Source organism: Paramisgurnus dabryanus, chromosome 6, assembly GCF_030506205.2.
Source record: "Paramisgurnus dabryanus chromosome 6, PD_genome_1.1, whole genome shotgun sequence".
NCBI classification, from domain to species: Eukaryota; Metazoa; Chordata; class Actinopteri; order Cypriniformes; family Cobitidae; genus Paramisgurnus; species Paramisgurnus dabryanus.
In genome coordinates, this window is record NC_133342.1 from 19,284,311 (window position 1) to 19,300,156 (window position 15,846).

At 38.6% G+C, this 15,846-nt stretch overlaps 1 protein-coding gene across 3 annotated transcripts in view; it reads right to left on the reverse strand.

The window, feature by feature from the left end:
- Positions 1–231: 231 nt before the first annotated feature.
- mib1 (MIB E3 ubiquitin protein ligase 1) overlaps positions 232–15,846 on the reverse strand; it is a 56,848-nt gene continuing 41,233 nt past the window's right edge. Inside the window, exons 13-22 of one of the 3 annotated variants that reach the window (XM_065269961.2) lie at positions 14,813–14,945; positions 11,291–11,377; positions 10,541–10,699; positions 5,687–5,868; positions 5,409–5,598; positions 5,252–5,330; positions 4,540–4,659; positions 2,949–3,020; positions 2,473–2,573; positions 232–1,733 (exon numbers count right to left, since the gene is read on the reverse strand). In XM_065269961.2, coding sequence (XP_065126033.1) covers positions 1,593–1,733; positions 2,473–2,573; positions 2,949–3,020; positions 4,540–4,659; positions 5,252–5,330; positions 5,409–5,598; positions 5,687–5,868; positions 10,541–10,699; positions 11,291–11,377; positions 14,813–14,945 — 1,264 coding nt within the window. In that variant the 3' untranslated portion in view covers positions 232–1,592. Of the gene's footprint in view, positions 1,734–2,472; positions 2,574–2,948; positions 3,096–4,539; positions 4,660–5,251; positions 5,331–5,408; positions 5,599–5,686; positions 5,869–10,540; positions 10,700–11,290; positions 11,378–14,812; positions 14,946–15,846 lie in introns of all 3 variants that reach the window. The other 2 variants (XM_065269960.2, XM_065269962.2) reach the window with 2 other exon arrangements.

The window sequence follows — 15,846 nt, forward strand, 5'->3', positions numbered from 1 at the left end:
GATCGTTTTGTCTAATTGGATTATTTCAAATACGCAAGCCGTCAGCCTCTCACTATTTGTGCGACAGGCTACCTGCCATCATTTTATTAGATTGTGAAACGGAATGGTTGGGAATAGCAATAATATCGGTGCTAAAAAATTAAACATGGAAACAAAATGATATTGTGATATCAATCAAATGATTTTCATTTCAGCAAAATCGCATGTGTTGTCACCAGTAAACTTGACAAATTTACTGCACTTATTTGTTAGACCTTTATTCTGCAATGCATTTGAAAAGCAAAATTGCAATACAAGGCAAAAAAAGACGTTATTCTATGATAAATGTTGTACAGCATACATCAAACATTCATTCGTTCATTCATTCATTGAAAGAAAAACATATCAGTGTTGTCTTTTAAACCAGGGCAGTTTTTGTATAGTGAAAATAAGGTACAAAAGAGACCGCTTGAGTAACCATAACAATACAATACTACCATTAAGGTATATTAGTGCATCTAGCTTTTAATGTTAAAATGATACAAATCTTTAAAAGGGAAAGTATGAAACTACTTTTGCTTCCAGTAAAAACGTCTGTCCGCAGTGGAAAAAACAAACCGTCTCCATGATGAAGACATGGGAACGGGCCACATGGAAAAAGCAATGCGATAGAGGTCTTTAAAATACATCTTGACAACAAGTCCTCAGCTACAAATGGTCAGGCTTTCTTGCTGCCAAGCTTTAATAATTTCAGCTTGAGAATATATTAGATGATATATTCCAGCTCATTTAATTCTAGTGAAAAATACATAAATTAACTATAGTAAGGTAGAGCACCTTATTCCCCAAAGGTAATGAAATGCTTTTACTTTTTTGGAACAATGGCACAAAACTGGCAGTTTCAAACATTTATATTAAATATCTGTTACATAGGAGAGCTGGAGAACAGTCCACTAATGATGATGATAAGTAAATGCATATCTTTTGGAGATCGGTAGCATGAAAAGCATGCACCTGATCATGTGACGTCACCTCCAACATGGGTGTGACCATAATACTCTAGTACTGTAAAGTATATACTGTAATTTCAAGTGAGGAACATGCAACAGTACTAAAAGTACAGCTAAAACTGAATTTGCATGTTTATTTCACATGACAAGATGCTTTAACACATTATTTCAAACGCAATGGTAGGTTCACTCACTTTAAGATGCTCCATAACATCAAAAACCTCAGTCATATTTTATAACGTCACCATGACCTACACTGATACTGCAGATACAACTGTGTTTTTGCATCAGCACACATAAGCATTACACACCGAAATCATAAAGAGGAAAGGTTATCCAGTTCATGCCATTTTAGGTTGTGGTGAACTCACGAAAATACATAAAAAAGTGGAAACTTGCATGACCAGTTCATGTTTCTTGTTGCGGTGGGCATAATCCAAGCGTTAAGAAAAAGGATTCTCCGACTAATACGGAGTCTGATTTCAGATGCTTAAGACAAAATATAAATGACCGAACACTGATGACTCTTAGCTTAGATGAGACACAGAGAGCCTTGCCGATACAGGAGCGGTGCTTATGAAAGCAGCAGCACACACCGTGCCTCTAGTAAAGCAGGATCCGACGCTCGATGCCCTTGCGGCAGATGGGGCACTCGCTCATTCGGTCACCACAGAGCTGGCAAGTGCCGTGGCCGCACATGAAGATCATATTCTTAAGCCGATCCAGACACACGGGGCACATGGTCTAAGTGGAAGGCAGACATGTTAAATGGGTCACTGCTACACAATGTGAAAGGATTAGGTCATTTTCTTAAAAAAAAATCTAGATAATTTACTCACCACCATGTCATACAAAATGTTGATGTCTTTCTTTGTTCAGTCGAGAAGAAATTATGTTTTTTGAGGAAAACATTTCAAGATTTTTCTCATTTTATATGGACTTTAATGGACCCCAACACTTAACAGTTTTAATGCAGTTCAAAATTGCAGTTTCAAGGGTCTCTAAACGATCCCAAACGAGGCATAAGGGTCTTTGGCAAGAAAAATTTAAAATATGCAGTTATAAACCGCAACTTCTCGTATTCCTCTGGTCGTGTGACGCACCAGCACGACCTCACGTAATACTTCATCGCGTCAAGAGAGAAGTTGTGGTTTAAAAGTGCATATTTTTTATTTTTCTTGATAAAAATGACAATCCTTTCGCTAGATAAGACCCTTATGCCTCGTTTGGGACCGTTTAGAGTCTGCAATTTTAAACTGCATTAAAACTGTTAAGTGTTGGGTTCCAATAAAGTCCATTAAAATGAGAAAAATCCTGGAATGTTTTCTTCAAAAAACATAATTTCTTCTCCACTGAACAAAAAAAAAACATTAACATTTTGGATGACATGGTGGTGAGTAAATTATCTGGATTTTTTTTTTAAAGAAAACTGACCAATCCTTTAAATAGTTGTAGACTACATTGCCTGGTTAAGAATCTTCACCTGCTCTTTGATGTCTTGCAGCTGCTGCTGCAACTTTTGAACATCGGCGTTGACATTAGTGTTGTCTTTGTCCCTCTGCATGGCTGGGATATTTCCACTGGCTGGAAGGTAAAGTAGAGCGCTTTGAGAAATTTATCAGCAGGTCACCAGCAAATCATGCAAGTAGGTGACAGCGGACCCCAGTTTGCCTTAAATAGACCCCAGAGCATTCTAACTTATTGCCGCATTCATGGAAATAACTGGAGGATGAATATATAGGTCTCGTCTCTGTTTTGGCACTTCATGTGGTGTATATGGTGCAAACTGTTGGGAATCAAGCCATGCTAACACCCGGCGCAGAATGCTGCAAGCAGGCCTGAGGTCTTACTTGACGCCGAGATACGCTGGCGTACGCCGGAGCGGACAGATGGACTGAGCCCAAAGGAGCAGGAAGGAGTTAAGGCAGGAAGAACTGGGGTGAAGGATAAGATACTTACACCAACTTAGTGCCAGATTGTTGGGCTGGAGAAGATCCTGCGACCCCCCTGCCATAGAGTTAGAGCTCCCTGCTGAGAAGCAACCAGTCACATTGTTATGTAATGCAAGCACCCTTGCTGCTGGTTGGGGGGCCAATTCATCCTGGCCTATGATCAATTCCAGTCACGAATTGATTAAAGGGAGCAAAGGGAAGAGCAAGTTAGCATGATTGTCTTAAAAAGAGCTTTTGAGGATGGGAGGCCTCGTTCACAAAGCAAAGTGCTTGATGTAAAGCACTGCTGCTAGTGCGACAAGAGTCACCATCATTTAATAGACAAGTTATGCATTTCACTACAAAAAAAATATTTGAAACAAAAAGTTAGGAGGCCAGAAAGATTTTATGATGGTTTAGTGTGAAAAGTAGTAGTTGACAAAGTGGGAAATTTTTAACTGCAAGAAGTTAGTAGAAAATTAGACATTTACCATAAAAGGAAAATTTATGGCTTTACAATGAGATATTTATTGAGGTGCCAGGGGAAGTCTACAACGCTTCGATTCGATCAACTATAAAATCCTCACTCCAAACACTAATATGGGATCTGCCTGACGATACATTTAGGGGATGTTTGTTTTTAAAACCATGTGATATGGTGACTGGCATTAGCCTTAGCTCCATAAGGCTTATCACTTCCTCTTTTAGAGTTATTGACCTCTTATACGTGGGAACCTCGGGGGTCCGCAAAGTGGAACATAGAATAGCTGAGCTTCACAGTGACTGAAGCAGGAGAAACGCCCATCTATGGTGGCATTTCGCAGCAGTGGGTGTAAGTACTATTAGAGATGCTGTTCAGTTGTGTGTGTGTGTGTGGGGAAAAGTGGCGCCTTACAACAAACAGAGCTCAGGCACTAAAGACAGACCAAGATAAGAGCTAAGGGCTACATTCCTCTGTTGACTGGACTCTGCATGAGCATGTCTGTAGGTCAGCAGAGACGTCAACATGGATGGATGTGCTGGACATCTAAGCGAGGCTAAGAAGAAACAGATCTCCTGCTCTATAAATAAACACTGTTAAAAAGTGAACTCACACCAGTTTCCCTTTGAACTCAAACTAAACCAACACAAAGAGAGCATGGACAGTGTCATGAGAGACATATAAAGGAAAAGTGATGAGTACCAAATCAAAATAAGATGGGACTGGATTAAATCTTTGGATCGCCCCTTTGACGTGTCCAATTATGGAAATATGCTATGTGTTTGGATAAATAATAAATTCAAGAGATTCGTTCTCACTTGTTTGCTTGGAGTGGCTCCCTAAAAACCCTTATAACTTCGTATTGCATGTTATAAGAACATTCCAGAGAGGTTACGAAGCTCATTCCAGGCTGTTATTATACATTAGGAGGAGGGGCTCGGTGTCTGATTCGAGTCACCGAAAGACATTTGGGAAATTGCAGATTAGTCATAACAATGGGAAAGAAATGTGTGTGGGCAAAAGAAACAGAGAAGCACCAACCAAGGCCAACATAAATATTAAACATGAGAGACATGAGAACGAAGGCAAAGAAAGGTAAAGAGAAATGAAAAACGGGAACGTGTGGAAGTTCACTCACTAAGGTCCTCATCATCAGTGGCATCCTCCATACCTTTCCCTCCACAGCACGAAGCGAAAGGTATGCGACGCTCCACCACGGCCCGACACTGCACGCACTTTTTCATCAGGCTCGCACAATCTGTAAGACACAAAATAAGCAGCCAATGGAAAATCATGTAAATATTCACACAAAAAAGGTATGCAATAAGAATAAATCTTGAGTATAAATAATTTTTTATTGCACAAAGCCCGCTATAAGCACTCCTTTAGCATAATGCCCCAGTAAAAATTTAAAGCAGCACACAAAAAAAAAATACTACCAGCCTGAATAAATATTGTATTGAGGAGAATAAGAGTGTCCCATTACAGTAATACGAATTTGAGGGAAGATGTTACAATGTAAAACATCTTAAGGGTCCTAAAAATCTTTGTCGCACTTAAGCACAACATTATTTCATATATTTTGGGTTGAAATATGACCAAGATACATTCAAGACAGTTTTAGCGTGATTCAATCATAAACCCATCTTGTGATGATCTATGATGTCCTACGTCTCTTAGTGCACACACCCAGATGTCTTCAATCACAGTCATGCGAATGTGTGATATTCTGACAACCCAGCTGACAGAATGAGTGTTTTTGGCTGGATGAGAGACAATCACGTGGGACGATGAGGGAAGAGGTGTGGTGTCATGAACAGGATGAGGAGGGGAGTGACAGCTTGACTTACTTTCACAGGCGCACATGTGACCACAGGGCTGGAAGAGAACAGCTGCCTTCTTATCAGAGCACACCACACACTCCTCAATCTGCGAGGGAAAAAAACAACAACATGCTTTACTGTGAGCCAGCGAGTCTGTCCATGTAATGAGGTGGGTGTCTGGTACCTTAGTTCTAGACTGGACCTGGTCCTTGCAAATGAGACATTTCTTGACACGGGGCGAGCACAGAGAACAGGTGGCGATGTGACCGCAGGGGCCGAAGAGCGTGTCTCTCTTCATATCCGAGCAAACCATGCATTCCTCCAGTGTCTCATTATTACTGTTCAGAGACGGACTACGGGAGCCAACCTGGCCACTGAGAGGAGAGATTAAAAATACATATTGGAAATGAATAGAGGAAAACAATCTGAAAACATTAAAATGTTGTGACTAGATGTTTATACCTGGTCTTTTCTTTGTGGCATTTAGCCAAAGCCTTGCAGAGGCTGGGGTCAGGGCACAGGTCCAGAGGAGATTGGCCCTTCTTGTTACGGATAGTGAGGTCAGCACCGTTGGCTGCCAGGAAACAAGCAATAGAAGCTGCGCTTTTCTTCTCAGCACCCTGAGTCCCCAATCCCATGATTAACTGGAAAGAGAAATTTGAATAAAATGATGTAGATTTATATGGATAATATATTAGAAACTCAACTATTCCATAAGCTTGTGAGTGCTTGAAGTTTCTAAACAGAGGTGACATACAGTATAAAGTTTGCATTATAAGTTTATATAATATGGACTACAACGAGCTGAATGCTGAGGAGATCTCTCTGCATACTGATGAACTGGGAGAGGGTTTTAAATAGATGGGCCGACTCTCCACCCACATATGGTAACAGTGTGATGGTTTGATAAGGGTGATATTTGTCACACTGTCTTCGATAATAAATGGAAAACTGCTAGCCTGGAAGCAGCCCCGTCGCACAATGCTTGATTTACTACTTTGCTGGGAACGGGCATGAGTAAAGAACGCTACATTGGTTGATATGATGCTTGAGACCGCATCATCAGTAAGTCTGGTGTCAGATGTTATGGTGAGACAGTTCGTTCACAGCATATTGACAGCATAACGTGTTAATGAATAGAGGACGTGGGATGGGAAATGGGATGGCGGCAGTGCTGGAGTGCAAATCCTTACATTTGTTTGTCTTGCTTGGATCTTTCTTGGAAACAGAGCTACAACCTACCTCTTTGGCTACGTCTTATTAAGTATTTATTAACCTCTGCAATACCTACTACAGTTCCCATACGTACTAGAAAATACAACAAATGCAACGTCGCAGGGTTTAACCATGCTAATAACACATGCTAACAGTACAACAGCAGCTGTTACATGCATCTAAATTAGAAGACACAGCAAAACATGGTGCAAAACTGTCAAACCATTTCCAAGATGTAATGTCTTTAAATGCATTTCATTAAACTGCTTCAGCAACCAAACCAGTAACTTACACAATAAACAGACAATATGTTCCTGTTATTATGCATAATCTGTTTGTCTCATTATGAATTGGTACAAAAACTTCCTCCAAGAGCAACTTCTCCCAACCATCTAAGAACAGTTTGGTGAGAAACGTCGGGTCTCATTCACTAAGCATGGGTACGCACGAATTTGTTCGTAAAATGTGCGTACAGACGTTTTAAATTACAAACGATGATTCAACAAAAACTTTCATACTAGGATCTTCTAAATGTTTGCAAAGACATAAGAACAACTTAGACCACACGTGCGCAATAATCATGAGCAAGGAAAAATATCCTATATGTTATATATTTTTTTTCTTGTTCATGATCATTGCGTACATGTGGTCTAAGTTTTTCTTATGTTTTTGTATGCATTTAACATAAATTTTAGTATGAAAGTTTTTGTTGAATCATGATTTGTAAGTTGAAACGTTTGTATGCAAATTTAATGAGTGAATGAGACCCAATGTCTTTTCCAGTATGATGGAGCACCTTGCCATAAGGCAAAAGTGATAACTACACTCTAAAATAGCTGGTTTATTTTTGACCCATAACTGGTAAATATTGGACAGAACACACCGCTAGGTTAAAATTGACCCAATGCTGGGCTGTTTTAACCTAACTGCTGGGTTATTATACCCCATGGTGGCATTACAACAACCCAACATTGGGTCATTTTTAACCCAGCATGTGTTCTGTCCAATATTTACCCATTATGGGTCAAAAATAACCCAGCCATTTTTAGAGTGCAAGTGACTCGAGGAACAAAACATCAAAATTTTGGGTTCATGGCCAGGAAACTCCCCAGGGCTTAATCTCATGAGAACCTGTGGTCAATTCTCAAGAGGTGGGTGGACAAGCAAAAACCCACAAATTCTGCAAACTCCAAGCATTGATTATGGGCTGCCAACAGTCAGGATGTGGCCCAGAAGTTGATTGACAGCATGCCAGCGTGAATTGCAGAGGTCTTGAAAAAGAAGGCTCAACACTGCAAATATTGACTCTTGGCACTTAATGTAACTGTTAATAAAAGCCTTTGACACTTATGAAATGCTTGTAATTATACTTCAGTATAGCATAAGACCTGATCTATAAACACTGAAGCAGCAGAATTTGTGAAAATTAACATGTGTCATTCTCAGAACCTTTGGCCACGGGTGTATGGTTAGCAGCCATATATTACCAAGAATAGTTTAGACAACCTACCCCAAATTAGTCAGATGAATAAAAACAACTTTTGCACATCAGAAGCACATCATAGATTCTAAAGCTTAAAAGCAAAGTCAGGCAAAATACTTCAGAGTAGATTTTAATGGTATATTTTAAATGTAATTTCCATTTATTCAATGTTTATTTTAAGAAGAAGTCTTCTTTTTAAAGTGAGTTTAAATAGTCCTGTTGCTCATTTAAAAATAGTATTAACTAGTATAACATTCTGGGTATAAATAAACAAAATAAATGTGGAAACAAACTATCCAGGAATAGATTATATCATTCAGGTTCCTTATGTTGTAAGCAGTAATACCGAATAATTGTAAGAAAGTGGTCCAAAAACTGAAAGACTGACTATGTGATTTGGTGTAAATGGGCACAGTTGAGAACTAGGTATTGAACCATGCAGTCCAGGGTTAAGAGACCAAATCAATCCTTTTTTAACACTGAATGACAAAAAAGCACTGATCACACAACATTGATCTCTCAACAAATGGTGGCTGACAGCCTCAAACAGATTACTTTATGACTCTATGGGCAAGCATTTCTCTGTATTAAGCTCCAACTCTCTGTACTTTGTCACATTTGGGAACGTTTACCGGAAACAATGGTATTCATTGCATTTTAAATCGGCTCTGATAGAGCCGATAGCTTAGGTAATTCAATTGCCACCATCACAGCAGAGAGATGTCACAATTATGCTGCTGCCTGCCATCTTCCCTTTCTTTCTCCTCCCACTAAGTTTTCCATAAATACACAGTCCTGTGGAAGATGAAGGGATAATCAGGAGAGAATGTTTCACTGGAGGGATTATTTTGTGGGTATTTCAGCGGAAGTGGAGCTGGTTACTTGTGTGAAAGTAGGGAAAGGCTCATATAGTATAATATAATCTATCAGTGTTAACATGTAGAAGTTTGTGAACAACCTCAACAGCTGTTAAGCATCTACACTGCAATATTATACTATGTCAGAAGTGTGGTCTCTTATTATACACTCAACAAAAAGTAGTGAGCAGAAACTGAGATTTACATCTAAACACAATAAATACATATTCACTAATGATTAATGACTAAACACTGAACACTAGACAGTCACTTTACGGACATGTGGCCGTAAAGTGCCGCCTTTTTAAATGTGCTGCTATGGTTCATTGCTTTTACTTTTTTGTTAATTATTTTGCTGTGTTATGATTTTGCTACTGATCTTGGACATGAACAAATCCACTGGTTTCTATGAAAAAGCTCTGGTTTTATGGCAAAATCTTCTTAGCTTTCAAAAACAAAAGATTTATTTGGGGCTGATCACAATGATTTCAGATCACCGCAATGATTGCACATTTCTTTAAAAAAAAAAACAAGGGCCAGCGCCTGTATAAACGAGTCAGTATCAGACGGGGCTCCTTAACTAACAGTGTACCGCAATACATTGCAAAGCCATTCAATACAGTGAAAAAACTGCATTTAAAGAAATGCTGCAAAACTTTTATAAGCAATATGAACTGCCAGGTAAAACTAAATAAAAATTATAATAATTTAGGGAGGTAAAAGATGCTATTCTTAAGGATCTGTAATGAACTGATTTTTTGCAGCCACTACAGACATATGGTCCAGTACAAATATAACCTTAGTAGGATTGGCTACTATTTAAGGCCTGTTCTGGTATAGGTATAGATTGAATTTTTGTTTTCAGTTATTTTTCAGACACTTTATTGTGTTTATTTCTTATGAAGAATTTTCAGTGTTTGAAAGATATCTTCATTCAATAATTACTTTTTAAATATGTGTTATGTGTATTAATATTTAATGCTAGGTAAACCTTGCAAAATATTTATTTAAATAATCACAACGTGTGAAAATTATTTCATGAGCAATCAAAATAATGTATTAGAATTAAAAATATCAAAGCAATAAAACAAGCAATTAATCGTCATAATTTATAAGACAATTAATCGTCAGCCAAATTTCATAACCGCAAAAGCCCTATTAATTATAATATAATTATAATTCCCAGACTGCGATAGCTAAGTGGATCATGCGGCAATATTTGTATACATTCATGACGGTTTTATGCTGCAGTAAAGAATCATGCAGGAAATACAAGAGCAGAATTCACACAGTCATTGTCCTGTAGCGTTGCCTTTAAATATAGAGTTCATGACGCCGACTGGTTGCTTCTTATAAGATGCTGTAAAATAAAGCTTGTTCAGCCTTTTTGTCAATGGCTATTAAACTTATTTGAAGGCTCCTGTGTATGTTTGTTTGTCTGTCTTGTTTCTGCAAAGCCGCACCCTGCATTGCATTTATGTGTACCTGTAATACTCTACCTGTGTACCTGTAATACTTTGTTCAGATAATATTTAATTTAATTTTTAAATTTGAATAAGTATCATAATATTCTACATTATGTACAATTAATTATGTATGATCAATACAAAACTGTTCAAGAAACGTTATGCATTGATGATTTGATTTCGTCTACTATTCCTAATCTGTTCGGATTGTTGCACCAAAAACTGTGTCCAACATCCTATTCTGTTCAACAAAAGGGCATTGCAACCTGTACTACTTGAAGTATATAGTACGTACTGTGTTTTTGGACGGCTCCCAGGGTTCTACTTTGCTGACATCCTGCATGTCCTGAAGTTGGCGCAGTTGGGACAGAGTGTGGTGACGCAGGGCCTCGTGCAGTGGCGTGTCTCCGTCTTTGTCTTGCACGTCCAACTTAGCTTCGGCTCGCACCAACAGCTAGACAAGAACGTGGAGGACAGAATGCAACCAATCTGTTCAGTGCTGGCACATTTAATTATGCTGATGTCTAAGCTTACGATCTAAAGCACAGGTGACACATTTCATCACATTGATGTTCCAGATGGTAAAAACAAAGGGCTGTGTGACTACAAATTAATCAAAACTTATTATTTCACCTCCAAATCGTTAATAACAAAACACTTTTTTTATTTGGTTATTACTTGAGAATCATTCTGAATAGACCATGTCAAAATATGCTTTCTGTAAGAAGGGCACAGAATGCACTGAAATTGCTGCAGAAATGAGGATAGTTGTTCTGCTCTCACATGCCCACTAGATGGCGTTTCAGCCTCCGTTGATAAGCATAATTCCCCCGCACTCTCCAGGCATGGACCGGATTGCTCAGGACGAAATGAATTCAATTGGAGGGGATAAATCTGCAGCACAACTCCCTGCGCTTAAATCTAAAGCTGAAGCACTTAGCAACATTACTTCATCAATGTGTTTGTGTGGAGAAAAAAGCCTGATCAGTGGCTGAGGGCTGCAGACGTCACACAGAAGAAGACAGATGAATATAGAAGCACTTACTCGCACTATCTGGGTGTGCTGACGCTCAACGGCAAGGTGCAGTGCTGTCTGCTGGTTAACGTTCTGTATGTCCAGATTGGCATTTCCCTATGGAAAGGCACAAAGAACAAATCAATCGGGTGTCCTCTTGAGATACAATAAGCAGAGCAACAAACTTCGACTACAATAATGCATACGTTCATACAGACGCACACACATGGGGAGCATTAAAAAATAAAAATGAATGGTTTTTAGTATGCGTGTTAGTATTTATGTACATACTATAATATATGACTTTCAGTGACTTACCCATAGCGATTTTCAATTACTCGAGAAAAATCGCTGCTTGTAAGAATGCCTTTCACTCCCAAAGGTTGTGTTAAGAAATGTGAGCTAGTGGGGCGTAATGGTGATTTGTATTCAGATATTCCCTGAAACCCCATAGCAACATAGCTTCCCTGCACTACTGCAGTGCAGCTCTACTGTGGTTCGTAGGCTGAGGGTAAAGTCACTGGTGTGAACCCTTTCTTTGTCACTCTCTCTCTCTTTCTGTATGGCAGGTAGTCAACAAAGGACTGAACCGAGCCAGCGCTGCATTCTCACAATGCTGCTAGAATGTTATAATAACGTTACTGTGCAGCAACATAACGTTGAGCCAGTGTCCTGCTGTAAAGCGGCTTGTGGAGGGGAGGCACTGAGCCAGCTTGGCCAAATTCACACATGGAGCACAGTTTGCATGGAAAAAATTTTCTCCACGCATAACGGGAGATTTAAACTGTGTATTATGTAAGGGATAATGTAGAGGCAGCCGGTAGTTATTGGGAAATAAGCCCCGACAGTGTGATCAGGACCCGACGCGAAGCGGAGGGTCTTGTATCACACTGAAGGGGCTTATTTCCCAATAACTACCGGCTGCCTCTACATTATCCCGCTTATTACACGGCTACTTGCCACATAAGAAAAAAACTGGACATGAATATGAATTTGAAACATTTTATTGGCATATTTGTTTTAAATTAACATTTTTATCCTTCCGCGAAACTTTGCACAGATGCATAAAATGATCGTAATACCTTATTAAGATCCTCTGCTTCATACTTGTCTGTCTCCATTTTTTTCTCTTTTAGCCAGTCTTTGAGAAGTTTTAATGCCCATTCTGTATTTTTTGTGTGTTCGCTTCGTAGCTGTCATGCTCTATTTTGTCAAGTTCGGTCTCAGTAAGCTGTCTGTGTCTTGTCCTGGTTGTCGAGTGTTTGTCACAAGATGGCGCCAAACAGACAGTAATCTTTATTGATCTTTATTGGCGCGGAGCGATTTTACTCGTGCAAGTAGTCCGGCTATGCGTTATTATTTTGAAGCGGTTATTATTTGAAAAGAACGAACCTGCAAATGTCTCAACTGACCAATCAGAATCAAGCATTCCAGAGAGCCGTGTAATAAGTTTGATTAGTCACAATCTCATAATGTTTATCAAACTCCACTAGTTCACCCAAAAATGAAAATTCTGTCGTCATTTACACATTCACATGTTATTGTAAACCTGTACAAGTTTCTTTATTCTGTTGAACACAAACAAAGATATTTTGATGAATGATGGTAAGCGCACAGTTTCATATATCCATATTATTCATTTTTCCTACTATGGATGTCAATGGGTACCTGTTAACTGTGTGCTTGCCATCATTTATTGGTTTAGTATTTGTTTTTCTTACTATGGAGGTCAGTGGGTACCGTCAACTTTGTGCTTATCATCATTTATCAAAATATCTTAATTTGTGTTCAACAGAATAAAGAAACTTTTTTACAATAACATGTGAATGTGTAAATGATGACAGAATTTTCATTTTTGAGTGAACTATCCCTTTAAAGGATTAGTTCATTTTCTTAAAAAAATCCAGATAATTTACTCACCATCATGTCATCCAAAATGTTGATGTCTATCTTAATTTCAGTCGAGAAGAAATTATGTTTTTTGAGAAAAAAAACATACCAGGATTTTTCTCATTTAATAGACTTTAATGGACCCCAACACTTAATAGTTTTAATGCAGTTTAAAATTGCAGTTTCAAAGTAATAATTGAGTAGTGACGTAGGGAGGTCACTTGTTACATATGTGAAACGAACATTTGCAGACCATTTTAAACGATAAACTGACACAAAGACATTAATTAGTATAATTTGACCGACAACAACATCGGAAGGGTCCTCTTTCTCCACACTTGTAAACACTGGGGCGTAGTTTCGCAAACGTCATCCGTGACCTCTTGACGTGATGACGTATTACGTAAGGTTGCCCTGGCGTGTCACACATCCGGAGGAAGACGAGAAGTTGTGGTTTAAAAGTGTATATTTTTTATTTTTCTTGCCAAAAATGACAATTGCTTCGTTAGATAAGACCCTTATGCCTCGTTTGGGATCAGTCCTTTGAAACTGCAATTTTAAACTGCATTAAAACTGTTACGTGTTGGGGTCAATTAAAATGAAAAAAAATCCTGGAATGTTTTTCTCAAAAAACATATTTTCTTCTTGATTGAACAAAGAAAGACATCAACATTTTGGATGACATGGTGGTGAGTAAATTATCTGGATTTTTTTTTAAGAAAATTGACTAATCCTTTAAGATGTTTTACGGTTTTGACGGAAGGCTTGTCTGAAGCGTGGCCAACAGCCAATCACAGTGGCCGCAACACATGCTCCGGTCTTCCATAAACGTAATTGATGACGCATGTGTTGGAGCTTGAAAAGTTGAGAAATATTCAACTTCTGCCGTGAGCAACGGCACTGACGCGGCGCAGACGGACGCACAAATCAGTTCGGTAATGCATGACATCACCCATTAAAAGTGTGAATGTACCGTTGGAGTAATGTTATATTGCACATCTCTGTTAAAGGGACAGTTCACCCGAAAATAAAAATTCTGTCATCATTTACTCACTCTCATGTTGTTTCAATCCCACATAAATGTATTTGTTTGATAAACATGAAGGAAGATAATTTGAGAAATGTTTGTAACCAAACTTCCAAAGTAGGAAAAACGAACGGTTTGGTTACAAACATTTCTCAAAATATCTTTGTGTTTATCAGAACAAAGAAATGTATACAGGTTTGAAACAACATGAGTGAGTAAATGATGACAGAATTTTAATTTTTGGGTGAACTATCCCTTTAAATATGTGAATTAACCATTCAAACAAACATAATATTAAAAACAAAAAACTGCTGCTTGATCATATCTGTGGCATAAATTGAATGGGACAAGTTGTGCATTGTATAATAATACTTTAGAGTTTAATAGAACCATTAACCCCAATTATGAGCAATAGTAACAGTGATGCTTGCCTTATCAAGCACCACTAATAAAATGTTCAATTCTCTAGACTCTCTCCACCTTAAGATTCATTGTGCATGTGATTAACCTAGTAAAATTGGTACCAACAAAGTGCCCTTCTCAGGTCCACTGGGTCCTTAATGACCTTATGTGAAATAACCAAAATGTAAAAATGCAGTACATGAGAATACACTGCGAGTGGTTGAAAAGCTGACCTGGTGAACTAGGAGCTCCGCCACCTCCACGTGGTTGTTGAGCGCAGCAAGGTGAAGCGCAGTGTAACCGTCATCTTTCTTCTCATCCACTATCCATGGTCTTGGCAGTTTGGACAACAGTACACGCATGGCACTGCAAAACAAAAATTATAAAAAAAAATAATTTATAAGATTTACTTAAGATAGCTTTTAGTGATGACATCCCAAAAGACACAGAGTAAACAAGAATAAAAAATGCAGCGCTGGACTTCAGGTTTTTATCCAGAACAAACAGTGTATTATGAAAGGTGGTCTCTGTACATCACAAGCGGCTGGATGGGGTGGGATCAAAAAGTTGAAGCAACTACAGAATTACTACATTTATAAAGAAATTACGAATAGGAACACCGTGCTTCTCTTGAATAATGTGCATCATTTAACTCACAATGAGAATAGGAAAATAAACAGTCACAGGGTTCACATTATCCAAACATCCATTCATCTTGTCACCTCTGACATGAAGAATAGAAAATGTATTTGAATACTTAATGTAGAGCTCAACTGGCTGGACTCCCTTCAGAAAATATGCAGTGTTACAGTTTTCAAATATATCAGAGTTTTAAGGATGGTCAAATGTAGTGATGATGCGTGCTAAGAGAAAAGATGTAATTTCAGAGAAGAGCTGGATTTGTGGCATTCTCTGGGGTGCTCCTTTTTTGCAGCAGGGTGGATTTTGGTAAACCCCAAAACGCTCTCTTGTTTCTTAGATAGGGGAGAGTATACAGCAATAGAGATGAGTGTTGGCAGCTCTGTACACACTTGAAGTGCATGCTGTGCAGCAAAACCGTTGTACTGCAGTGCACACGCCATGCACACGCACAGGCTGGTTATATCATTACACATGCACTGCAAGTTTTTTAAATCTTTGAGTTCGCATACACTACCATTAAGGTCTACGTCTTGCTGCTTATTGAACGTATGGTTTTTCAGTCATACTGAAAAATCCTCAATTGACCTCAAAAATAGTTTATGCATTTAAGAAATGATCCATTCAA